The sequence below is a fragment of the Chinchilla lanigera genome, unplaced genomic scaffold (assembly GCF_000276665.1).
Source record: "Chinchilla lanigera isolate Chin_1 unplaced genomic scaffold, ChiLan1.0 scaffold00091, whole genome shotgun sequence".
NCBI classification, from domain to species: domain Eukaryota; kingdom Metazoa; phylum Chordata; class Mammalia; order Rodentia; family Chinchillidae; genus Chinchilla; species Chinchilla lanigera.
In genome coordinates this window covers 8711128-8737952 of record NW_004955492.1, presented here as the reverse complement: position 1 = coordinate 8737952, position 26825 = coordinate 8711128, and the positions used below count along the sequence as shown (strand labels likewise).

The 26825-nt window shown below is 45.9% G+C and overlaps 1 protein-coding gene across 1 annotated transcript in view; it reads left to right on the top strand.

Moving 5' to 3' along the window:
- Rab4a (RAB4A, member RAS oncogene family) overlaps nucleotides 1–22701 on the top strand; it is a gene marked incomplete at its 5' end in the record, with an annotated part of 28181 nt that extends 5480 nt beyond the window's left edge. The window contains 7 exon segments of the mRNA XM_005405009.2: nucleotides 8800–8880; nucleotides 10805–10919; nucleotides 14101–14163; nucleotides 15736–15890; nucleotides 17028–17123; nucleotides 20361–20482; nucleotides 21098–22701. Coding sequence (XP_005405066.1) covers nucleotides 8800–8880; nucleotides 10805–10919; nucleotides 14101–14163; nucleotides 15736–15890; nucleotides 17028–17123; nucleotides 20361–20476 — 626 coding nt within the window. The 3' untranslated portion in view covers nucleotides 20477–20482; nucleotides 21098–22701.
- Nucleotides 22702–26825: the final 4124 nt, after the last annotated feature.

The following is a 26825-nucleotide window of genomic DNA, read 5'->3' as shown; positions in this document are numbered from 1 at the left end:
TGGTGTAATGAGGGGCACATGGGCATATGGGAAAGAGGCAGACAGAAAGGGCAACCTCACTTTGTTACTACCTGCCATCGGTCCTGCAGACCCAGAACTCATTCACTGAGAATTATCCAGTCCTGCAGAATTACCCAATTCCGCATCAAGCCAGTCTGGAAGCACCAAGTTGTCACCTCTGAAGGTCCTGCCACCTCTCAATAGCATTATGTTGGGACCAAAATCCAGCATAGGTTTTGGAGAGGACAAACCATGTCAAAATGTAGCACTCATCCTCAAATGTCATTGCTGTCTTTGCTACTCTGATTTCAGCAGTGGATTATAATGTGTACTTTTGAAGAATATTTAACATTTATGTCAGTACTATAAATATGGAATAAAGTCTAAAATGACATACAGGCTGGGCATGGTGACACACACCTGTACTCCTAGCACTTGGGAGGCTGAGGCAGGAGGATCACCATGAGTTCAAGGCCAGCCTGGGGTGCATAAGGGAGTTTGAGGCCAGCCTGCACTGTATAGCGAGACCCTGTCCCCCCCCCCCAAAAAAAAGAAAATGACATACAGGGTAGCACTGTGTAAACAATCGATATGAGTCAAATCTGAAGGTACCGTGCTAGGGAATGGTACATAAGTCAAATAAACATTGTATGTCTGCACATTTCTTCCTTTGAAACTCCCTTCAAGCACTCCAACAAACTAAGTTTATGTTGACAAGGGATTTGGCCAACTTTAATAAGAGCATGGTGCTGGGTGTAGTACCCCAAGAGCTTAGAGTTATGCTACAGCCAGGCACAGTCCCACACCACCCAGAATGGCAAATTCCTGCCTGACCATACTTCATGGCCTTAGTCTGTTGATCCTTTCTACTTCTCTTGGATGCTCTGCTTTTGGCATTTAAGAAGTCTTAAAAGGGAATGAACAATATTTAAATGGCTAAAGAAAAGACATATCATGAAGTGCTAATAAATTATGAATGAAAAGATGTATTTTAGAGGGATGTTTATCATTTTCTTCTCATATATAAATTTTTAATCATGCAGACGAGCAATGGGGACTTCAGAACAAAGCATCTCTCTCCTTTGTCATAATTAGAAATATTACATGTAGAGTGTGTGTAATGTTCCTACTGTGTTTTGTGTGCTCAGCTGACCCATATTATGGGGTACACACAGAGTAAGGGTGCCTTGTGCACTGCCCGTGGGGCTCTGTGGGTATGTGCTGCAGGTCAGTCCACTCTTGCTTGTGAGCAAGGTGAATCTTTCCTTCAAGATGAGCTGCAAGCTCATTGGAAGCCAGGGCTGGCCGGGGTGACCTCTTGTCCTGGCTCTTTGAACAGTCCTGAGCACAGCTAAGCTTCAGCGAATGCTGAAAGAGGCTGGATTTGATTCCATCTGAGAGATGATGTATTTGCCCCTCCATTACAGAATATGAAACAAAGGGCCATAATAACTAGGACACCCAATTTTTTTTTTCAGTACCAGGGATTGAACCCAGAGTCTTTGCCATGAATATCCCCATGGCTAAAGAAAAGACACATCATGAAGTGCAAATAAATTATGAATGAAAAGATGTATTTTAGAGGGATGTTTATCATTTTCTTGAATATCCCCTTGTTACTGTTTTTCATTTTGAGACAGGGTCTCCTAGAATCACTGAGTTGCCCAAATAGGGCTCAAATTTGCAGTCCTTCTGCCTCAATCTCCCAGAGTGCCAGGATTACAGGCACGCAACACCACACCCAGCCTAGTATTTTCTGTGTGGTAGAAGTCGTTTCATTATGTACAGTATAAACACAATTCTAATTAACCCTCTTCTCTAGATTGCCTTGTCTGGACTGAAGAAGTCACAGCCATCCACCCAGAGCTTGCAAATAAGTAAAATAAATGTCCCTTCTGAGAATTCAAACCTCAAACCAGGGCACAGGCTTCAAAGGCATGTTGCAGAGGCCCCTGCTGAAGCTGTCATGCTTGCCCAAATACTAAATGTGACTTCGTGCCTGAGGAGAGAGTGTGATGATCAGGTGGACACGCACGGCAGGCTGTGTGTAGCTGATCCACTGACTGCTGGGGTGGCCACACCCAGAGCCTCAGAGGCAGACACATCTCTGTGGTGGACCGATCACTACGCATTCTGCCTCCTGGCTTTGTGGTTATTGTCAGCTTCCCTTTGCTGTGGTGAGATGCCAGAGGAAATCAACCTGAAGGAGGACAGGGTTATTTTGGCTCAGGTTTGCAGAGCTTTCCATCCGTGGTCAGTTGTCTCCATTATTTGTGGAACTAAGGTGAGACTGAACACCAAGGTGGAAATGTATGGCAGGGAAAAGCTGCTCACCTCACGGCAGCCAGGAGGTGTGGGTAGTGGGGGACAAGACATAGCCCCAAGAACACCCCCATGAGCCCACTCTCTTCAACTAAGCCTCATCTTCAGGTTCCCATCACAGTGTCTCAAATTGTGGACTCATCAGTGGACTGATGTAGTCAGAGTCCTCGTGAGCTAATCACTTCCTAAAACCCCCTCCTCTGAACGTTACTGCGCTGGGACTAGGTGTTTGACCCAGGAGCCTTTGGGAAACATTCCAAATCCACCCCCCAGCAGTTATTAAATTTTTCTTGAGTAAACTCTCCTTGCTCTAAATCCACCCTCCCTATCAGGCCTCTAATTATACTTTGACTTGATATGACCCAAAATAAAACATTAAAGATACTATGCTTAACAGATTTTTCTGTTTCATAGGTAATGGACTATATTACTCTTGATTGTTTGTTTTGTTTTGTTATGTTTTGTTTTGTTGAGACAGGGTCTCACTCTGTAATTCAGGCTGGACTTAAACTCACTGTGTATTTCAGGTGGCCTTGAACTTGAAGCTGATCCTCCTGCCTCAGCCTCCCAAATGCTAGGATTACAGGCATGCACCACCACGCCCAGCTTTACTCTTGTTTGTTTTGTCAAGCAGAATATTTTCGCCTTGCAAGTGGCAGAAGCCTCACTCAAAAAACCTGAAGTAATAAGAAAATGTATTATTTAAAGTAACTGGAGGGGAGAATTTAGGACTGGTTGATTCAGAAACTCAGCCATACCAACAAGGACCTAAATTCTTTTCACCTCTCTTGTTTGTGAAATGGCTGCCATGTGTCATGTGAGCGTGCTTCCACATTATGACCATAGGAACTAAAGGCCTCTCCTGCATTCCTTCCCCCACCTGCCCAGGCTATGAGGGTAGGTGTATGTACTGCCCTTGCACTGCTTGACTTGAGCCTGAATTTCTAGTCCCATCTCTGGTGAGGGCAAGGAACTGGAACTGACCACTGCTGGCTTACACAGTTATACCTGTGCGAGAGCTTTGGGTCCTATTTCCTCGGTTTATGTTGGGTCTGTGGGACCTGGGTGTGAGAGAGAGAACCCACAGCACCTGAGCAGTCACCTCCTTGTGTCCTATGCCGTGACCACCTCGGGATGGACCAGTGGGTGTCCTCCCGATTTCTGTCACTTCTGTCTGCTCCCGGATGAGCAGCTGAGCTATTTCCCAAGTGTGGCAGGATCTTGTCTTCTTGGAAAGACCCAAATTTTCCTTGTTATTTTGCAAACAACATGTACTTGTATTTAATTTTAGTTCTTTCTGTTGTGAACTAGCTAAAAACCTTTTGACATTTTGAAGACTAACATCCCTCTTTAGAGCTGCTTTGACTCTGGTAATACTTGGAAAAAAGAGGGGAGTCCTTCGGTGACCACGGCTGTTTCCCGACTTTTCGTATATTGGCACCTTGAGTGATTTCACCATAAATATGTTCATAACCTAGTACACTGTACCCATCACCTATCTGCATGGGATGAGGTTCACATTCTGGATTATCTTTTTAAATCCGTAGAGTTTGCATAGTGCAGATACTTGTAAAACTTCACAGGTAAAATGTTAATTATAGTACAGTATATCATTACATAAACAAGTTCCTTTAAATGCTCACAGTTATGAAAGCCACATGCATTAACAAGGACCCACCTGTTTCCTCTAGCATGTGCTGTTCGTGGTACAGCTGGCTTCCCTGGCCACACTTTCCCACAGGCAGGGCAGTCTCTAGCTTCTGTGTGGCCTTGGGATTCTGGTCCACCTCTTGAATGTGATCGGGCTAAAGATCCCCTGGCATCACCTCACAGTCCTGTCTCCACCCTGTACCAGGAAATCTCTGCACTGAAGACAGGTGGAGTGCCCAAGCTGAGGTATAAACCAGGCGGAGGTGGGTTGTCTATACTGCATCCATGCCTGGTCCCCATAACTGCTGTCCCGTGAACCTGGGTCCCACCTGCAGGTGGAGCTGAGCCAGAGGCTGACTCACCCTCTGCACCCTTGACACATGACCCAGATTCCTATCCTGGAGACTGGCTCCGATGCTTGCTCTGGTTGACCGTGTTTTCTGCATGTGGTCTAAATATCCCCATCAGAATTCATGTGGGAACCTAATTGGCATTGTAACAGCATTACAAGGTGGACCTCAAGAGGCAGTAAGGCTATAAGGCTCTGAGTGTGTTGGTGTCAACGTCACAGGGCCAGCTCCTGAGGAGAGGATGATCCGGCAGGACTGTCCTTTCCTGTCTCACTGCTCACCTGCCTGTCTGCTATGTAGGTTGCAGGAGGAGGCCTACACTAGATGCAGCTCCCCATGAACATTAAATCCTCTCTCTCTTTCCCACTTTTTTTTTTTTTTTTGTATTATTGGCCCTAGTTGGAGTATTCTACAGAACATCTTAATAAACTACTTACCCTATTTCTAAGTGGAGTAGTTGGCAGACTTTATTCTTTTGTAAATGTAAATAAAACCCAACAGGCCAAAATGCATCCAAATCTTATTTCCTGGTCGAGGGCAGCTGTTCTCATTAGGCATCTTTATCTATCTTATCTATTGCCTGTGCTGGCAACTGGCTTCCTTTCTGGGCAGTTTTCCACTTAGAAGGGTAATAGTATTTGTAGATATTATTGCATCAAGTAGAAAGCAAATAAGAAATGGCGATTTTGATACTGAACAGCTGGCCAGGCTCACTGCTAAGGTGCTTTCTTTCCACACCAGCCAACCCTAGCACAGGTGATCCAGCGAACACCTTGGCAGAGTCACAGCCCCGAGCCAGCACTGCGAATCTGAGCTACAGATACACAGTCCAGTCCCACTCAGCAGAGCTGCATACACACAGCAGCTGCCCTGGCTGCCTCCGCAGAGCACTGCCCGCACTCCCCTCTGTTTCCTGTTCCTTGAACTCCCCAAGCCACCTGCTCTGTGCCCAAACCTCCTGCCTCTCCTGATCCAGCCTCTCTCTGCCATCATGCCTCTCTGTCCCCTGAAGAATGTGTCCTCTTTTGTCCTGTGCCCCTACCCCGTTTGTGTTGCTGTTATCTGTGACTTTGGGGCCAGTCCTCCTTTAGCAAGGTCCTCTGCTGTGCATCTTGCCCTGTTCCCAGCCCTGAGGATCTGGTGCCTAGGCGTCCATGCAGAAAGCTGGTTGGCACCTGGCTTCATGGTTCTGCCACGTCACCTTCTCTTCTTCCACTGCTTCCTAGGCGCCCAGGCTCCCTCCATCCATTCTCATTGCTCCCACCCAGGTGCGTGGGTTCTGCCCGTGGCTCTCATTAGGCAGCACTAAGCAGCCCTTTCTCTTCCCTGCTAGGCACATCAGCAGTTTGGAACCTTCCTAGCTGTCCTTACCACCCTCAGGAGATAGAAAGGAGGGTGCCTAGGAAAGAGGCTGCTCTCACTGCAACACCTTCACCCATCCCTCTTGTCTCAAAAGAAGGGAGTCTCCTGGCTTGTGCCCAGGTGCTGGCACTCACCTTGCAGGCCACTGAATTGTCTCTGCTCCTTCCTGATCCTGTGGAGTGACTTCCACTTTGCATCTGTCTCTAAATCTCATCTCCTCTTCCTATCACAGCCACACTCTTTGTAAGAGCTTTCCAAGAAGCTGTTCGTCTCTTTTGTCTGCAGTGTCTGTCTTCATGCTTCAGTTGACTGTAATTAGGACACCATCCCTGCCTAGCAGCCTTGACTACTTTGTTTCCCTCTTTGTGGTTGGCGCCTAGATAACGTCTGCCCCAAATCCCTGCTGTGCCAGCTCACAGGTATTTTCAGCTTAATCTCTGAATCTGCAGCTTACCTCAACATCAGTTCCTCCTCAAGAACCTTATTTTATCTCAGTCTTGGTATCACAAACTCTAGGACTGGTGGCGAGCCTATGGCATGCCTGCTGCAGCAGACTGTTTGTGTCATTAAGAGCTCTAAGAGGTTTACCATCACTGCCGTAGGCCCAAGAAACAAGGAATCGTTTCCCATGTGACTCCATTCCACCCACACCATAATGCCATGCCAGCACTGACTTTCCCTCAGGAGACATGTGAAGCCACTTGCCTCTAACCTCTGGGGTCTTAAAAACAAGAGTGCTCTTTGAGGGAGAAGCTGGGAAGACAGATCTCATCACTGTCCCCTGAGAAGATAGCACAGTCTCATCACTGAAGATGACATCATTTTCTTGAAAACTCAGGGCACAGGACAAAAGAGGACACATTCTTCACGGGACGGAGAGGCATGATGGCATCCCTGCCATCAATTGTAGAACAAAACTGTCCATACTACTCTGGCCACTCTAGCCTTCCCTGCTGCCATGATGCCTTGGTGTGGCTGCTGCTGCCTTTGTGGAATCTGGGGAGTAGGTCACAGATGTTAGTCACAGGAATGTCACCTGCGGTTCCACTTGCAGTCCCCCAGGCGTGGCACTGTGCTGCAGCCTAAAGTCCACCATCCTCAATGGTATATGCCCACCAGGCATTACCATGGCTAGGAGGCCTTCTCCGTGGCTAGGAGCTTGGTCTTCCTTCATGCTGAGCAGTCTTCCTCAGTGTGAGCCTCACCTCAGCCTCTGCCTGCCAAGGGAATCTAAGGATTCCAGTTTGGGGCTACTCTAAGCACAGCGGGCACCAGCATTCATATACGGGTCCGTATGAACCTGAGCCGTTCAAGTCTGTGAGGTAAATGCCTGGGAGTTGCTGAGTGGATAAATGCCTGAGCGTGTGGTAGAAAAATGTCCAGTTTTACACAAAACTGCCAAACCCAGAGCCACCTTTCACTTCATGGCAAAGTCTTTAGGTACTGGGGATTGTCCATTTTTCCTTCTATTTCTGTCAGGTTTTGCTTGACATATCTTAGAGCTCTGTTCGGTGTGTGCATATTTAAGGTTCTGTATCTTACAATTGCTAGTCTCACAGCACTGTTCTGTAAGTCTAATTGCCTGTAGACATTTGGACGTCCTTCGGGGTCACAGAAGCCGAAGCCTCCAGGGTGGATGTAGTTCTGAGAAGCAGGTGACAGGGCCAGCCAGGCACCAGCAGCTCTCTCAGCATCACCTGGGGAAAAAGCAGCCGGGGCAGGAAGCTCTGGAGAAGGAGTGTGGAGGTGATGCTATCAGAGGTGCACATGAGGGAACCAGGAATGCAGAGTGGGGCCTTTGGGGTCACAGAACACCGGGCAGCAGGAGCCAGCCATGCAGGTCAGGTCTGGTGCCAGGGTGGGCAAGGGAGAGGGCACTGTGGTATGATGCCTCCAGCTAAGCAGGACTAGAGTTCTCAGCTAAAGAAAACCCCAAGGGCAGTGAGGGGTTCCTGATTCTGCTTCGTAATTAACTAACTCCAGCTTGGAAACCCATTATTCCCATTCTGTGGAAATGGAATCCCAAAGTAAATGTATGACTGCTGGCAAAGAAGAAATGAAGAACTCTCCCCACATGGACTCAGGCCAGTTGCACACTCAACGCTCAACATGCCAACCTGAACTTGGCCTGAGCTGTCCTTCCCATAAGCTAGAGAGGAGGGAATAGATGCAACCACACAGATACACAAGGGCAGACAGACTCATGCCTGCTTTTTTTGGTTATTTTTTTCTTTTGTTGTTGTTTCGGTGTTTTAAAACAGGATTTCACTGTATGGCCCAGACTGGTCTTGCACTTCTGGTGATCCTCCTGCCTCAACATCATGAGTGCTGGAGTTACAGACATTGACCACCATGCCCAGCTCACACCTAACTTAAAGGGAAGAAAGAAGTGAGCTTCTCACTAAGCATGGTACACACCTGTAATCATAGCACACTAGGAGGCTGAAGCAGGGGAATTGCAAGTTCAAGCCCAGCCTTGGCAATTTAGTGACTTAGGGAGACCCTGTGTCAAAATTTAAAAGGAAGTAGGACTATAGCTCAGCATGAAGTCCTTGGGTTCAATACCCAACACCTCAAAGAAAACAAAGTGGGCTTTTCAAAGTTAGCTAGACTTACTCTTTCGTACAGAAAACACTTGAAATTTCTAGGTTAATTTTGCTTACAACTGAGTGTGTCTATTTCTTTGAATCACGGCTAGCAGGGACCAGTTTTATTCATTACAAGAATAGTTTTCAACCTTCCAGCTTCAGAAACAGCTGCTAAAGAGTACAGTTTGGAAAAACCACTGAATTAACATGTGAGTGAAATATCAAAACTACATGAATGTGAAAAGGTAAATCAACATGTGCAGGGCCGGGGCTATAGCTCAGTGACACAGCACCTGCCTGGCAAGTGTGAGGTCATGAGTTCAATTCCCAATACCAAAAAATAAACAAGACTCTAAATCAACATATATGTTGTTGTTTTCTCTAAATATTCAGTTGCTTCTTATCTTCTGTTACATTAACAATAGGGTTTCATTAAATTTTATGATCATAGTCTTTTGTGAGTGTGAAAAATAAATGCATAGCGCCTGTTTTAAAGTTTGTTTTCACAGTTTCTCTTTGTCTTTCAGATTTCTTGTTTAAATTCTTGGTTATCGGAAATGCAGGAACTGGCAAATCTTGCTTACTCCATCAGTTTATTGAAAAAAAATGTAAGTGCTGCCCAGCAATCCTTCATTCACACATGTCCAGTGAGAACGTGCTCAAGCTCAGATTGCTTACAGTAAAACTCATTTTTTTAGGGAAAAAAAAAATCATAGCTTCAAAGCACGTTTGTTTGTTTGTTTATTTATTCATTTATTTTATCTTTTTGAGACAGGGTCTCATTGTGCAGTTCAGGCTGGCCTTAAGTTCATTTTGTAGCCTAGGCTGGTCACAAACTCGAAATGATCCTCCTGCCTCAGCCTCCCGAGTGCTGGGATTACAGGTGTGCACCACTATGCCTGGGCAAAAGCACTTTTAAATAACTTTAAAATTTTATGTTCTTAAATTTTTATTTACATGATTTAATTTTTATTGTGTTAGCATTTCAGTTTAATAGTGGTTCAGTATATAGTTGTTTTCCTGGTGCTATAAGATGATACAATGGTGGTAGGCCAGCAAAGGGAGGCCCAGGCAGGAGCCTTATTTCCTAATGAAGCAGCCAGACAAGCCCTGGGGTGTCTTTCAGATGACACACGCCCTATGGCCATTGCTGCCCTCCATCCTGGTTTGCTGATAGCCTGCCAAGGTGTGAAAAGGACAACTGGTCCCTGGGGGGCTCTGGTCACAGGAGCCTGGCTGCCATTGATGGGTGCTGCCTGAGTAAATGAGGCTGGATCTTTACTCCAAACTGTATGAGACCCCAGGGGACTGTGAGCTTAAAAGGCCCCTAAATAAACAATGCTATGATCGTAGGAAAAACTGTGGAAAATGACTTTCCAAAACAGAATTAACTTAGCTTTATGAAGTACACCTGAAGCAGGAATGTCACAGCACCTCAGTAAAAGGGACGAGATAGCACAGTCTTGGCAGGGGGTGGGGACAATAAAATTCCTGTATTTATTCTGCTGCCTGTACTCCTGTCAGTGAAGAGTCAGTTGGGTCCCTTGCTCAATGACTAGATTCAGTGTACAGTACAGAACCAGTCCTTCTTGGGCTAAATCTCTTTACAGGTTGCCAAATCTTTACATTGTTCAAACCCAAAAATTAATACCCTAAGGCTACCAGGCTGGCCCTGATAAGCTTTCCTTCCTTCCCAGACACCCGGAGGCCCCAACTATTCAGCAGTGACAAGGGGCGGGTCACTATATTTCTGATGTTCCTGGCCTTTAGTTACTGCGGAAGCTGTCACCGTGTTCTGCTTGGCAGCCTCCCTCTAGCCTCCTTCTCACCCTGGTCTGCACACCTCTCCTTTACAGCAGAGGCCCCCAAGCCTGTTGGAACTGGGCTGCACAGCAGGAGGTTAGCACCAGGGAGCAAGTAAAGCTACCCCCTGGCTAAAGTACCACTGAGCTCCACCTCCTGTCAGGTCAGCAGCAGCATTAGATTTTCATAAGAGCACGAATCCTACTGTGAACTGCGCATTGCGTGCTCCTTTGAATCATCTGAAACCTTCCACCACTACCAGCCCCCGTCCATGGAAAAATTGTCTTCCATGAAATCAGTCCCTGGTGCCAAAAAGATTGAGGACTGCTGCTGTAGAGTACCTGTCCTCCAGAACAGCTGGAACAGTCACCACCTCATTATAGACCCAATGCCTAGCCCGTTGCTGGACACTGTGTCCTTCACAGTGGTGTGCTGATATCAGCCATCACCCTGTGAGCTCTCAGTAGTGGATAACTGGGTATCTCTGACTCAAGGTGGCTACTTCCTTCAAATGTACCATGCTGAGGGACTTGAAGGAAAAGCTTTACTGTATTTTATTTAAAACGGTGAGTGGTTTTTATCAGCTAGTATGTTGGAGAAAGGAATAGCTAAGATAAACTGCCTTTTCAATTGGCACAGCCCTTAATTCTAATGTTATCTGTCTAAATCTATAAACCTGTTATGCTAATGTCCTAAAACTAAAAACCTTGTTCTTGTTTTCTTTTTTAGTCAAAGATGACTCAAATCATACAATAGGAGTGGAATTTGGTTCAAAGATAATAAATGTTGGTGGTAAATATGTAAAGTTACAGATATGGGACACAGCAGGACAAGAACGATTCAGGTAGCTTTTCCTCTAACTTGATAAAAGTATTTTGAAAGAATTAATTGTATTTTTTCCACAATGTGGGTCTCACCCCCCCAAAGCTTTCCCCAGCAGTGACTTCAGAAATTCCACTCTGGACGCTCTGATTGGTAAGACAGCTAAACCTCGGCTGAAGTGTGTGCAGCGCTATTCCTAAAGATCACTGTAGGGCCTCGGCGAGGCCTTGGAACTTAAAGGCCAACTCACTGTCAGGGGACATGGCACTGTGTGTTCATGGTGTGCGTTCAGACTGAAACAGAGGTAAAGAAATGGCGGAAACACATTTTTCTGTGTTTCTCATCTAAGGGGGAAATTTTTAAACCTCATGTGATGGTCATTCTGTTTGTCTCATACTGACTGATGCACTTTCCGATGAATGGCACACATCCCACAGTACATTCTTTCTTCCACTCTTCAGTGACAGTGTAGTCACAGCTGTGTGCAGGATGGTGACTTCAGGACATTGCTGATGAGATTGCATGGTTACCATCCTGCAACTACAAAAGTGAAACAGAAGTCAGCGTTCTAAAAAAATCCAGGCCAGCGTGCCCTGTCAAAACACCAGGATGATGCACAAACCCAGAAATGCTTCAGGAGGGGAAGACAGTCCCAGGTTATATTGGAAATTAGAGCTACATCGGACCATCAACGGCACCGCTGGGAACTACAGACACTGAAAACTCAAGAGGTTAAAGTGAAAGATACCTTCAGACTCAAAGTTCTACACATAGCCCAACTGTAAATTAAGTGTAAACATAAAAGCAAAATGCCTTCAGACGTGCAGAACAGGAGGAAACAAAGTTCTCTCATATCCTCTGCTCTAGCTCAGAGCACTGCTTTTCCAGGGTGAGGCACAGCCCAGAAGGAGGGATGAGGCCTGCAGGGTCTAAGGTCTGAGTAACTGCAAGGAAGAGCCGGGGAAGAATCCAGCACGTGCCTCTAAGTGACCTCAGATCACTCAGATGTTGCCAAAGGAGGACACTGTCAACTACAAGACCCATAATTCAGAGTTTGGGGACATTTTACAGAACTACAGGAGCAAATGCCAGAAGAGACTGTAGAGCTTAGCAGTGTGTGTGTGTGTCTCCCGTGTCCAGAAGAGTGTGTACACGTGTGCTCAGCATGCATCCTTTGCTGACTTAATCAGATAAAAGTGTATCAGTCAGTGTTTTACTAGACAAACAGGTATACCACAAGATATACAAATGTATATCCACAGAGTTGGATGAGGAAGTGTGCCGAGGGTGTCAGTCCAAGTCCAAAGGATTCAGTCCAAGGTCTTGATGTTTTTTTGTTTTGGTTTGGTTTGGTTTGTTTTTTTCTGGTACCCGGAATCAAACTCACAACCTTGCACTTGCCAGGCAGGCACTGTGCTGCTGAGCTAAATCCCCAGCTCCTGAAGATCTTGAACTTACTGCAGTGTCCCGTGCAAGTCCATATTAGGAGGCTGATGAGTCTGCAACGGAAGACTGAAGAGTCTGTGCCAGAGTTGTGCACACCTATTATCCCAGCATTTGGGAGGCTAAGGCAGGAGGATTGCCACAAGTTAGAGGCCAGCCTGGGCTACCTAGTGAGTTCAAGGACAGCCTGAACTACATGACCAGACTGTGTCTCAAAGCAAACTAAAAAAAAAAAGTCTACACCAGAAGGCTACAGAGTCTGTGCTGGAAGCCAGGAGATGATTGTAGCTCCTACAGAGAAGAAACAGAAGCTGATCGTCCTTCTTCATTTCCCCCTTGTATGGTCCTTGGGCCAAGCCGCCCTAGGGTGGGTCTTCCACACCCTAGGGTGTAGAATTGCTGAGCCAATTTAGTTAAGCATCTCTTAACTAAACTTCTCAAATTGACGTAATCACTCAACCATCACAAAAAGAAAAACCAAATCTGCAAAGGAGAGAGCTTCTCTGGGGCTCAGAGCTCCTGGGGAGGAAGGCATGAGGTGGCTATGTCATTTGAAGACACTTAGGAACATGCTACTTTAAAACTATGTATATGTGTGAGAGCCAGGTATGGTGGGACACATCTGCAATCCCAGGCTGAAGCACAAGGATTATGAGTTCACAGTCAGCCTGGGCAGTTTACAAACACAGAAACAAAACCACCGAAAACTATGTATGGGTATTACACTGGTTAAAATTCTTTTTGCAAAAGTTTTAATACATTCAAAAAGTATTTTCAGATGCTTACATTTGTAGACCTGAATAATTCACATAAGAAATCACATGTCAAAACAAAGCATTGTAAAATAAATTATTAATAAGTAAGTGGGAAGCCTGGCATGGTGGCTTATGCGTGTAATCCCAGCACTCAGAAGGCTGAGGCAGGAAGACTGCTGTGAGTGCAAGGCCAGCCTGGGCTATATAAGTGAGTTCAAGGGCAGCATGAATTACATAGCAAGAACCTGTCTCAAAAAAACAAAACAACAGAGTGGAAGGAAGCCAGGAGTGGTAGTGCCCTTCTGTAATCCCAGTGCTAGAGAGACTATGGCAAGAGGATCAAGAGTTCAAGGCCAGCCTTAGAGAGACCCCGTCCCCTCCCCGCAAAAAAGAGTGTAATATAACTTGATCTAAGAATCTGAGTGCCCTTTCTCAAAATGAGAGGCACCAGAGGGAATTCCATTTTGGTACTGGGGAAAATCTGAAAGGTTGGTAATGCTAGGAGGAAGCACTTCACCAAAAACAAACCTGGAAGCTGAAAGGGTAAACAAGAGGTCGGACCCTTTATGAAGGCAGATAGAGCTGGGCAGGACAGAAGGCAGGCCCAGGAAGAGGAAGAGGAACACTGTAGGGTGCGGCATGGTGTTCCCCACAGAGGAGTGAGGGCCCTGCTGCGTGCCCATGCTTATCTGGCAGTGTCTCACCACCTACACACGCTTTAGCCTCCTTTTGCTGTTTCACGCACAGCCCAGTTGAGCTGCCCCAATTTAGGGGACACCCTACTTGTCCTGGCCTAATCCCTACTCCTTCCCATTGTTTTTGTGGCACAATTTCCAGCAGAATAATCCCTCACACATAAATGCAGAGATCAGGAGTGCTTTCTTTTGATTCAGGGTCTGCCCTGTGGTATAGTTTACAGAGGAAGCAGGGGGTTTCCATGGGAAGATGGTTTTGGTTGTAAGGGGTTCTGACTGGTTGAAATTGAAACCTGTGCAATTCTTTCAGGTCTGTGACAAGAAGCTACTACAGAGGTGCGGCTGGGGCTCTCCTTGTCTATGACATCACCAGGTAATTCCAGCTCCCCACGGCAGAGGCCGCCCAGTGCCCTGCATTCTGGGGGCCAGTCTTGACGAGGTCCTGTGTATGTGTCTGTGTCCATGGGTGGGTGCAAGGTAGCATCCAGAAAGCCCTTCAGCCCTTTCTTGTATGTCTTAGAGGGCTTTGATCTGGTCTCAGCCACTATCCTACCATACAGGAAATGTCTTTGTAAGGCTTTAGGTAGATACAGCAGTCCTCTTTCACTGCGTTTCTTAACATGATGCCCAGACACGTTCCTCAGGGTCCACGAAGCTTTATCATGCAGAGACATTAGAAGTGAGTTGTGAGAGGCTGAGGACAAAACCTCCAGGCTTGGACTGCCAGGTTCAAGCCCCAGCCCTGGCCACTGCCCATGCAGCCCCACAGACATGAGGCCTTTGCTGTCAGAGTCTGAGTTTGTTAGTGAGACAAGTAATAACCATGTAATGCTCATGCACTTATCAGAAGTTTAAATTAGTTAATATAAGTATTATAATTGGCCATATGTGGCAGTTCAATTGAAACTGAGATTGAGAATTCAGTCCCTTGGTCACACTACCACATTTCAGATGCTCAGTATCACACATGGCTGGTAACTGAGGCATCAGACAGTATAGTTTGTTTTTTGGTGTTTTTTTTTTTGTCTTTTTGAGACAGGGTGTTGCTACGCAGTTCAGGCTGACCTTGAGCTCACTTTGTAGCCCAGGCTGGCCTTGAACTTACAACGATCCTCCTGCCTCAGCCTCCCAAGTGCTGGGATAACACGTGTGCCACCATGCCCAGCTCAGACAGTATAGATTGTAAAGCATCCTGTCCTTGAAGGACAGATTGCATTGACCCAGCATTTACGGCACCATCCTAGAAACATGTGGTCCAAGGGCACTGTTGAGGGCTCCTCTTGGGTAGGAACCATCCCGAGAGAGGACCTCACATGATCACTTTCTTCTTGGGCATCCAAGAGAAGGTGGCAGCTCCCAGTCCAGCCCACCCTGTGCTCGCCAGACTGACAGTACAAGCCCTGTCCTGCCAAGGTGTGAGGCCATTAGACATATGTGTGCTCATGTGTGGGAGGGCAGAAACTTGGTCCTGGGGCAGACAGACCTGGCCAGGTCCTGCTTTGCCAGTGGCTGTTTTGTGACCTTGGACTCTGGGCCTCAGGCTCCTCATGACAAAGGAGGATGACAGTAGTCATTGTCACCAAGTCCTTAGGAAGAAGAGTTAGCATGATAAATTCTTGTGGGACAAAGCACCAGCAATTCAGGAACTCACTAAGTGGCCTAGCAGGGTCCAGCGCTGGCCTTCCGTACTCAGAGTGCAGTAGATGCCTATGGGTGAGGGAGACAGGACTCCGTTTCCTTCTGGACCTGGGCGTGCTGTTGCATACACCCTGTGGGTCTGACATCAAGGTGCGTTCAAGGTGTGTTCAGGGTGCCTGAGTTACCTCAGAGGTACTGTTGCCCTGACCTGAATTGTTGAAAAGGCTTGTGAATAGTAACAGTGACTGGAAAGAGTTGCTAGTTTTATAAAATACATGTATTATTTTCACAATCTTATGTTACGCAGCCGAGAAACCTACAATGCGCTTACTAATTGGTTAACAGATGCCAGAATGCTGGCCAGCCAGAGCATCGTCATCATCCTCTGCGGGAACAAGAAGGACCTGGATGCCGACCGGGAAGTCACCTTCCTTGAAGCCTCCAGGTTCGCGCAAGAGAACGGCAAGTGACCTCCCTCCCACCTTCTTCAAGGGCAGATCTGGGCACAATGGCATTGCTTTGAGCTTAAGATAGCTTGAATTTTGAGATTAAACTGTACTTTGGAGATGTGGAATTTCTACTATAAACTCAGGCATATCTAGCCTACTTTCAGTATATTGTATTCTGCCTACAAGTTACTCTACAGATGAAAGCAAATGTATTAACATTCTTTAATGACATTTTGGCCCAGGGTCTCTGAATATTAGGTTTTAGGTTAAGAGCTTTGTCATTGTGTTTTGAAATGATGCTGATGATATGTTCATTCTAAGTAGAAAGCAGAAGAAACATTTAATGTACTGGCCTTATTTTACTCACATTCAAAGGTGACTGAAACTTCTCTGAATTTCCATAGAGAATACACAAGGCTGCCACGTAAAGTTAAGGGTGGCTTATGGATAGCAGAATGATAAAGATTCAGACATTTTAAGTAACTTTAATATTGAGAGTTAACCAAGAACTAGAATATCCTAGTGTCCGTATTTAATTGGACTCTTAAGACCCCAACCTGCTCTTATAGCTCGACAGGTTTTCTGCTGAGAGTAAACATGAAGTGAGCAGGTCAGGGTTAGTTTTTGAGGAGCTGATTAGAATGTGGCAACACAGGAGACAGGTCAGGAGGAGTGGCCTTTGCCAATGAGGACCAGAGGCCAGAGAGGTGGTGTTGGTCCCAAACGAACAAGAACAGCTTCCCCTGGATCGGCAGCTGCTCTGGGGCTAAAGAAGCATTAACACAAGTGAGATGTCTCTGGCCCCTAGAAAGCATAGATGCCTGTGGTTTGTGGTAACACGCAGACCGTGTGGAGAAGGACATTGCTGCTTCTCTGTAGCCAGCCTCCTCCATGATGACCACTGCTGGGTGGCCTGTTGCTCGCCCCCAGATCAGGGCTGGCACAGGGTGATTGTTACCATTCAGAGACAGCTTAGATGCGCTAATGTTTTATGAACTGTATTGATTCTGTGTTTATAGAAACAGATGGCCAGAGGCCATGGGTTACATTCTCTCTGCTATTATGAGAAAATGTTAAGCAGCCTGATAGTGTCTGGATATTAAGATCATCTTCTAAACGTGGCTTGTGTCTTGTTTGATGTCACTTTTAGAGCTGATGTTCTTGGAGACAAGTGCACTAACAGGGGAGAATGTAGAAGAGGCCTTTGTGCAGTGTGCAAGAAAAATACTTAACAAAATCGAATCAGGTAAATCTTTTCCCTCGGTAGACACTCTGCTGTGTGTGTCACCCTCTGCTTCAGTGTCGCCTTTTAATGAATTTAGGCATGGCAGGCCCCACCCTCTCTTCCCCTTCCAACCTGAAGCCCTACTCATGGGCTTGAAAGTCCCATGGCTGAGATTCGAACCTCCCTTTCTGCTCTGCAGCTACCACCAGGAGTAGGCCCAGCCAGTGGAGGGAGCGGGGTTATAGCGGGAGGGGGTGCTCTTAGAGTCGAGTCTTTTTGGGACCCATCACATACAGACAAAGAATAGGCCTTGGGCAGCATCTGTCAGCAGCATGCTGATTTGTAGGACCAGAAGTCCTGGGCGACTGGGCAGAGTGTGGTCTGAGGAAGATGCAAGTAGATCATATAAGGTTGGCCGCTGCATACTGGATGTCAGGAGCCATGCACTTGGGAGGAACTATTTCTGAGCTAAATGAACACACCTCAGTTGCAGTGTACATTATTGTATTTCTTATGCAGTAAAAATAAAGTAATCTTAACATAGGCAGCAAAGGACTGCATAGTTGCAGGTTACTAAAGTTGATATTTAGGTACATTTCACCAGAATTATATGTGAGCATTCACCACTTAGTTAATGCAGCCAGATATCTGAGTGCCTATCCTTTGTTAGGCTGAGTAAACTGCAGCCCTTGCCCTCAGGAAACTGTCTTTCCTGGCAGATGATTAAAAACAATTCTAATTCTCAGGATCAGTGGGGTGATGAAGAGGCATATAGGCTGCCAGGGCAGCATGGAAGAGGGGGCCTTCTCCAGCCCAAGCACAGAGTTGCCAGGCAGGCTTCCTGGAGGAGGTGACTGCATTTCTGCAAAAGGGGCAGCTGGGAAGATGGTGGGGGATAGCAGTAGAGAAACTGAGGAAGTGGAAGCAGTCCTCAGAGAAGACCTTCTCAGTCCTCAGAGAAGACCTGGAACCTCATCTTACAGTCACTGCTTCTCATCAGAACTGTGCCTTGCTCCCCTGGGACCCTCTAGAAGGCCTAGTTCTCAGCCACACCTGGCATGGCACTCTGGATGCTCTGTCCCACAAGTCTGATGTCCACCAAAGACAGAGAACACTGCAGGGGGAGCTGGTGAGGATGAGACCAGGCTATAACCCAAGGTGAGCCTTGCAGGAGGCTCTGGCATTCATGCAGGAGGGCAAGAATTCTGAGTATAGGAGGGATGGAACCAAGGCTCTGTGAGGATGCAGAAACAGAGAAGACACCATGTTGGTGAGCCCTGGACACATGGGCAGCAGTATTAGATGGACTGAACAGTATACAGGGCAGCTTGGGTAGGGAGGGTGATGAGGATCAGTACTCATACATAGGCTACCCAGTAGGGAGTGGAGGAGAAGCAGGAACTCTTTGGGAGTTGAGCTGGTTCCACATGGGAAATAGGATGTTAGCTGTGTTCATTTGGGGGCTGTCAATACCAGAGATAGCTGAGAGTAAGGAATGTGCTCGTCAAGGAGGGAGCAGTGGTAGAGCCAGGCCTGCAGAGGAAGGTGAGTGGAGCATGAGTGACCTGCCGGCCACAGCCAAGGAAGGACAGACTCAGAGGTCATAAAGAGAAGCCCAGGACGCACTGTCCATTGTTAATTCAGAGGGGAAGCCTCAGGGCTGAGGACCACCCTGAGACCTGCATGTGGTAGGCAGTGCTCACATCTGTCAAGCCCGGTCCAGCAGGGAGTCCCAGCCACTGGAGGGGACAGAGGGTGGAGAGAGGGCAGGGCGTCCCCTCCAGTGGGAGGGACCTAGGGCAGTAGATTTGGAGCAGGTGGAGCTTGAGGGAATTCTGACCAAGGTAAGTGCAGGGGAGAAGACAGGGGAGGAGCAAAAGAAAGCGGGAAGCAAGGAAAGGACAGGGAACGACGCTGGGGACAGTGAGGGGTCGGGCTGGTCATCAGTCCCAGAAAGCACCCCACCATTTTTATGGTTTTGTTGGTTTGGTTTGGTTTCTGCAGTTTGGTTTGGTTTTGGCACAGGGTCATGCTGTCTTATTCTAGGCTGGCTTGCTCTGTAGCTCAGGCTGGCCTCAAATTTGCAGCAGACCTCCCACCACAGCCTCCAGTGTGCTGGGATAACAGGTGTGCACTACCACATTCGGCTCTTTTTATGTTTTTGACCGGAAAACAAACAAAAGAACTTGCTAAGCTTAGTATAAAACCTTATTTTTTAAGCCTTTGAGATAAATATTTATTGTTAAACCTGGCATGCTACAGAGCGTGATAGAGCTGCTATGCAATGTGGGGTCCTCCGATGTGGTGGCAGACACTACATATGAACCTCTTCAGATGCTTTTCTCCTGAGAGCATGAAGTCCGTAGCTATACCAGATGGAAAAGTATAAGGTTATGAGTTCAGATTCTTCAGCATTACTTTTTCATTGTCACTGTGGAACTCTACATCCTTGGGGTTTAGAAACCATTGTTTCTTCCCCTTTGTTACACAGGCATGAGCACATGGTAGCTGCCAGGGCTTGGTTCTTTCACTTACACCCACAAATCACCACAACTCTGGGAAAGGAGCTTCCGTGCATGTGGGTGTATTCATAACTCCAGGAATGGGGAGGTCACGTGTGGTGTGAGTTGTTCTGCGTGTGTTTCCCCGTGACGCGCAGAGCTGGTCTGCTGCACACATCTGGGTTGTGGCCAACATCTTGCTGTCATAACCAGGCTGCAGAGAGGGACCTTCTCAGTGTCATTTCACACAGCCTGAGGGTGTGAGATATGAGCTCCCACAGAGGGCGCGGAGGTTGGGACATCAGCAGCTGGGATCAGGTGCAGGCATCGCCTTTCCTCCCACAGACAGGCGCCTCACAGAGGCCAGGACCTTAGGGGTGTGATCAGAGTTGAAGTTTTATCTACCTACTAAGTGAACAGTGGTGTCTCTATAGTTTTGATTTTTAATTGACTTATTTTGCACACATTCTCTCCTCACATAATTCCAAACTCAGCATGTACCGGAGCACACAGTAGAAAATCTCCCTCCAGTGCCACCTCTCCCGTCTCCAGTCGTCCTAAATTTGAAGCCAGCCATTAGCACAGCCCTTTGTGTCCTTCTAGAGATACTTAACGCCTGTTCACACAAACTTGTGTTTATCCTCTCTTCAGCTCAGTGTCACAGAGATGTGGTGGGTGCTTTGCTTTCTTCACTGGGTGTGTTTGGGGATCACAGAAGCATAACGATTCTTCTAAAGGAGTCTCTGTTGGTCCTCAGGTGAATTGGACCCGGAAAGAATGGGCTCAGGCATCCAGTATGGAGACGCTGCCCTGAGACAGCTGCGGTCCCCAAGGCGCACACAGGCCCCGAGTGCACAGGAGTGCGGGTGCTAGGAGCAGGTGGGTGCACCCCCAGCCCAGCCCAGCCCAGCCCAACATGCTCGAGCACAGAGTAGAGCGAGGGCCGAGGTGCTGCGGCGTGGAAAGGAGAGGACGGAGTGTGAGTGACAGAGCTGACACGCAGGAACTCCTCATTCCCTTTCCAGAAGGCTCTCAGCAGGGGTGGCTGAGACAGAAGCCCTTGTCTCACTAGGCCAGGGAAGAGACATCCTTGGCTTAATTGAGGTCTCTGTGAATGTGCCTTTTGCTGACATAGAAGGCTTACTTCTAAAATTGGCAGATGTCTCCATATAACTTTTTAAAGCTTTCTCCTTTTCCCATTTACCACAATAGGCTTTACTCCCAGCACTCTGGGTGGCTGAGGCAGGAGGATCACAAGTTCGTGCCCAGCCTGGGCAACTTAGTGACTCAGTAAAACACTGCCTCAAGGTTAAAAAAAAAAAAAAAGGGCTGGCTTTGTCACTCAGGGTTAACGTCCTGGGCTCAATCCTCAGTCCTGTCAAAAGAAAAAGGATTAAGCAAAAGAAGAGGTGTCTGCTAATGTTAGGCTTTAACCTGTATTTATTTCTACATTTATAACCAGGCAGATTTTTAAGTTGTTCTTAATATTTTCAGGTGTCTTCAATGAAATATGGACACCAGGGATGGAACTCAAAGAATTTGAAGTTTTTTTACCACCATCTTTTTTCTACTCTATGCAGAAGTAGATCTTTGTGGGGAAAAGACAGTGCGGGGTGTGATGCAGGCTGGTGTGGACACACCCAGCAGCCACATAATGACCCTGACCAGTGGACAGCACCCTCAGACTTACGCACATGTGTAAAAACCTCTTGTCCCGCGCTGTCCCTCTCACCTTCAGCGTGAGCCGTGACCGTGTACTGTGTGTACCCCCATGCTTTTCCATTGCATGTATCCGGTGTATGATAGAATGTTGCAATGCAGTTTAATATTTTTTTTAATCATAGGAACTGAAAATCGTTAATATGAGGTGTGCTTGCTCATCATATTGGTTATATTTATGACCTGATATTCAAGGACTCTGGCATTAATAGCCAGTGTGTTACTTATTTAATTCTGCTTTCCACATTCTGCACTGTGTTATGTGATCCACACTTGAAATACCAATGATCATTCACTAACATCTTGAAATAAAGTGAAAGGCGGAGTTTCCCATGAACTGTATGCCGTGCGTTCTTAGTTGACGTTAGGCTTCTGCCCAAGTCAGCCCGAGGCTCTTTACCTGTTGTCCTGCGCTGTTGTGACCCATGTGACTGGTGCCAGGATTCTGGTGCCTTCGACCCATCCCCTTAGGCACACATTCCCCCAGGACCAGGGTTACACGGCAAGCACAGGCAGCTTCTGTGCCTCCAGCTGCTGATATGTCTGGTCTCCCATGAGAAAGCACCGGTTTGCTACTGTCCTTTTTCTGGAGTTCGGTATAAGGGCATCACTGCCTCTGTTTCAAATCTTCCATTATGTTGTGTTCAGGGAGACCCACTAACTCTAACGCATAGTAAAAGGATACTAACTGAGAAACTTCTTCTTAGCTTTTGTTGAGTATTTAAATGCCCCGCTACAGTTATGGATTGACCTGTTTTTCACATAGTGGGTATAGTGAAGTATCACATATATTATAAACATTGTTCTTATAACGTAGAATGCCAGTGCAAAAACTATATAATGAAAACTTTCTTTAAAGCTGAGGTACAGTATTAAGTCAGAAAGGCTGAAAAGTATTCTTCACATTACATGTCCTTCCGCTGTGACTTTTTAGTCATAGACTGGTAAACTTACTAACATGTATTTAGAAGCTGCCTACTCCTTTTCTTGTCTTATTTTAGTAAACATAGGAGCACAGAGACACAAACTTTAGAAAATGATTTGGCTAAAAATAACAGTATGTATCTATTTTAGATATTTTAACGTTTTAGGATTTTTTTATCCCATGAATATTTTGCTTTGAAAATTTAGATGCTGAAGCAAATTCTCAAACTGAACCATCTCTAGAAACTCGCTGGAGAGCGATTCACTGCAGTCTCACTGGACTGCTCAGCTTGGATCAGCCCCTTGGGGTAGGAGCACATCAGTTCATTCGGGGCAGGAATTGTTTTATGAGCAAGTTAAGACAAACTTGTTTTATGAGCAAGCCTGTAACTAAACCGTAGATACTATATATTCCTCCATGTTCTGTGACCAATAAAAGTTGCTGGAGAACAGTTTCTGGTGACCCTTCATAAAGCGCTTGCCTTCAAGAAAACTGAAAGAATGGGGACTTGGTTTGAGGCAGTCTGGCAATAAAGGTAGATGTGTGTGTCCCACAAATTATGAGATTTACAGGTCACTCTTACATTGGTGTTTTGGAAAAGTAATTTTCATCCTCCTGGAAGAAGGCTGTGAAGTCTGACTGAACATGAGATTGCAGTTCTTTGTTTTCGTTAAAGAGACTAGAAAAAAGTTGCAGTTCTTTATGGCCTGGCATGCAAATAAAAGTGAGCACAGCACAGTCAGCAAATCTGCCAGTTTTCTTGAAGACGTGGCTTGTGGCTCTTAGAAGAGTTGCTGAAAAGGTAAGAACGTTGATTCCTAGCAGGTCTGCAATACTATTTAAAGAACCAGGTGCTGAAATTAGAAACCTGAATGATTTGTGGCTTCTTCTGTGACAGAGCAGATAATGGGTTCATTTTCTGACACTTTATCTTTTTAATTTTTCTTTTATTGGGGGGCAACAAGAGTGACTTTAAAATGCTGGAGAACTTCTAATACTTTTCTATATGCCTGTTGTGAAGTGAGTCTCCTTCAGGATGCCCCTGACAGTTCATGTAAACACAACGTGAGCTTGTGGTGCTTGTTCCTTGCTTACCTCATGGTTGTATTCACTTCTTTAAGGGGCTGTGTTCAGAATCTTGGATGGCACTGTCTGCGAACATCAGACTCAACAGTCCCAGTTCAGAGAGGAGCCAGGTTGGCAGCTGTCACCCTTTGAGGCTGGGAATATTCCTTGCCATGAGTTCTAGGCCAGCTTGGGCTACATAGTGAGCTCAAGGTCAGCCTAAACTGCATAGGGAGACCCTGTCTCAAAAAACCAAAAAAAAAAAAATTAAATAAAATAGCATTTATGTACATTTTCATCGTTTTATTATTGAGACTGTTAATATGCACAAGTATAGAGAAAACAGCATAGTGAACTAGGACAGAGCTGGCATCTGTGGCCCCAAGCCTGGCACACAGGAGGGACTGTGGTGCTCGTGGAATGAGCAACCCCAGAGCCTGTGTCTCCGCGGCTCCACTGTGCCCAGACATTCCCAGTGCAGCCTGCCTACCACGAGACCCTTTTGTGCAAAGCCCCTGAACCAATACCACCACAGCCTTCCCTCCTTCTCTCCCCCCACCTACTTTCCTTTCTTCTTTCCATGCTGGAGATGAACCCAGCCTCGGAAGGCTGAAGCAGGAGGGTCGTTGCGAGTTTGAGACTAGCCTGGACTATAAAGTGAGCTCAAGGCCAGCCTGAACTGCATAGCGAGACCCTGCCTCAAAAAGACCGAAAAAAAATCTCCCTTGGCTCTCAGCATCTTCCTTCTTGGCCTGGTCTGTGAGCGCGTAGTAGGTGTGACTTCGGATTCCCCACCCATTGGATTTGTCACTGGAACAGGAGTTCCCCTGTGGCTGTGAACGAGCAGGGGAGGATGGGCCACTGCTCGGCACCAAGGCTGGTATAGGCCATGTGGTGTGTGTGATAAGTCCTAAGTGCCCCGAAGAGCTGTTGGCCTTTTGGTTCTGCTCACTATGAGCACAGTCACGGCCAAGAGCTTCCTGTGTCAGGGTGAAGCCAGAGCCCCAGCCAGCCTTGGAGCTCAGGAACCACCACCGCCTCATGGGCTTAGTGGAAGGAAAGGGTTCACTTCCCTGCCCTGATTTTAAAATTAGATGACTTTACCAGAGACCCTGGGTTTTAAACTTCACTGAGCTTGTGAGAAGGGAAGGTGTTCACTTCCCTGCCCTGATTTTAAAATTAGATGACTTTACCTGAGACCCTGGGTTTTAAACCTCACTGAGCTTGTGAGTACATATTTTATCTGATTTCCCAAACCTCACTCCTGCCTAAGCCATGTGAGGTGCACTTTTACATTGAAGAGACCAGCACCACTGCAGACCTCAGAGTCCCTGTGGTCATTCAACACCTATCTTTTCTCCTGTCACAGTACAGAACTTACTATCCCCTTCTTGTTTAGAATAGAGTTGATCAGAGAAATTTCTAGGCAATTTTTAGTTTAACAGGAACCTCATTTTTAATACTGCTAATAAAATATCAGGTAATAACAATACCTCCAAGGGACATTGCTGTGGTGGGGCGGGGAGTGCTAGGGATTAAACCTAGGGTATTCATGCTGAGCTAATTTTGAGACAGGGTTTCAGTAAGTTGCTAAATTGCCTAGGCTGGGCTCTAACTAGGTATCCTCCTGCATCAGCCTTCCAAAATGCTGGAATTATAGGTGTGTACCACTACTGCCAGTGGGACATTGCATTTGTATAAGTTAAAACCATTCTTGAGCTGGGGGTGTAATCCATGGCAGAGCTGATTGTCTGGCATACTCAAGGCCCTGCTGGGTTCAGTCCCCAGTGCCACAAAAAGTATAATAAAATAAGGCATTGGCACTTTTAGTATCTAATTTCACCTTCACAGGGGTCAGGTCAGGTACTGGGTCCTGGAAGCCGAAGGCCAGGCTGGTTCATCCACACTTGAGGGGGGCATCCTGCCCTGGAGCAGGCACTAGGCAAGGAACTCCAATTCTGTGGACTGAAATCTTGTTCTTTCAACATTTTCTTTTTTCTTTTTTTATTTTTGGACTTTTTGAGATAGGGTCTTGCTATGCAGTTCAGGCTGGCCTTGAGCTCACTTTGTAGCCCAAGCTGGTCTTGAACTCGCAAGGATCCTCCTGCCTCAGCCTCCCGAGTGCTGGGATTACAAGTGTGCACCACCACTGGGATTACAGGCATGCACCACCATGCCCAGTGGCAACATTTTCTTATGAAAATTTCAGACACATGTTTGCTGGAATTTTTTTTCTTATATTTTTTCCCCATTTTTTTTTCCAGAAATGCTGCTTATCCTGACATAGGATTAAGAAAAGGGTCATTGGAGATGGTTGGCAATAAATGCAAAAGTAGTCATTATCCAGGCAGATTTTTCACAATTCTAAAATTGAATTGTGGTGGAGAAGCAAACTATTTATTATTCATCATCTCTGTGTTAGAGATGTGAATGGAGTGTTGGAAAAAGGAAAGTAATAAAACATGTATGAGGATAAACATTCAAGTGAGAGAAGATAACTGATAAATATACAAGTGGAGCCACTCTTCTTCACTTTATTTATTCATTCATTCATTTGCCAGAGTCAGATTCATTTATTTATTTTGTAAATCCTTATCAAGTTGCCATAAATATAGATTAATAGCCAGACTAACAAGTCAAAAAACATGTAAAACACATAAGACAAACATACTAAATCAAGGTACACTTTTAGATATATTGCCCATGCTGGATTACAGTAACTTCTCTGTCATTTTTTCCTATTGTCTATCTTTTATTTTGTGCTTTTTATTTTGCACTTTTTTTTTTTCCAGTACCAGGAATTGAACTCACAACATTGTGCTTGCCAGGCAGGTGCTGTGCCACTGAGCTAAATCCCCAGCCCCTATTTTGCACTTTATTTATATAGTATATTAGGTTTCTCATATGAGAGAAACCATGCAGTATTTAAGCTTATGCATCTGATTTACTTCACTTAACATTACGGTATCAGGGTACATCCATTTTTCTATAAATGACAAGTATTTCCTTTATGGCAAAGCAGTACTACCATTGTATATAAATTCCACATTTATATACATTTATATAAGATCCATTTATCTGTTGACAGACATAATAGGCTATTTCCAAGAGTTAGCTATTATGAATTGTGCTGCTATAAACATGGGTATACATATATCACTGTGATAACTCTTTTAGGATGATACCTAGAAGAAATAGTTGGGTCAAATGGAATTTCTATTTTTAGGGGTTTTTTTAGGAATTTCCATGCTGATTTCCATAGATTATATCACTCTAGACACTCCCACCAACAATGGAGACAGGCTCTTCTTTCCCCACGCCCTTGCCAGCATTTGGTATTATTTGTTTTTGTTTTTGTTTTTTTTATGATAACCATTCTTTCTGGAGTGAGATGGAATCTCAGTGTTGGGTTTTTGTGTATTTTTGTTTTTACCTCAGTGTTATTTTAATTTGCATTTCTCAAAGGGTCAGTGATGTTGAATATTGGTTGATTTCTTTTTTTTTTTTTTTTTT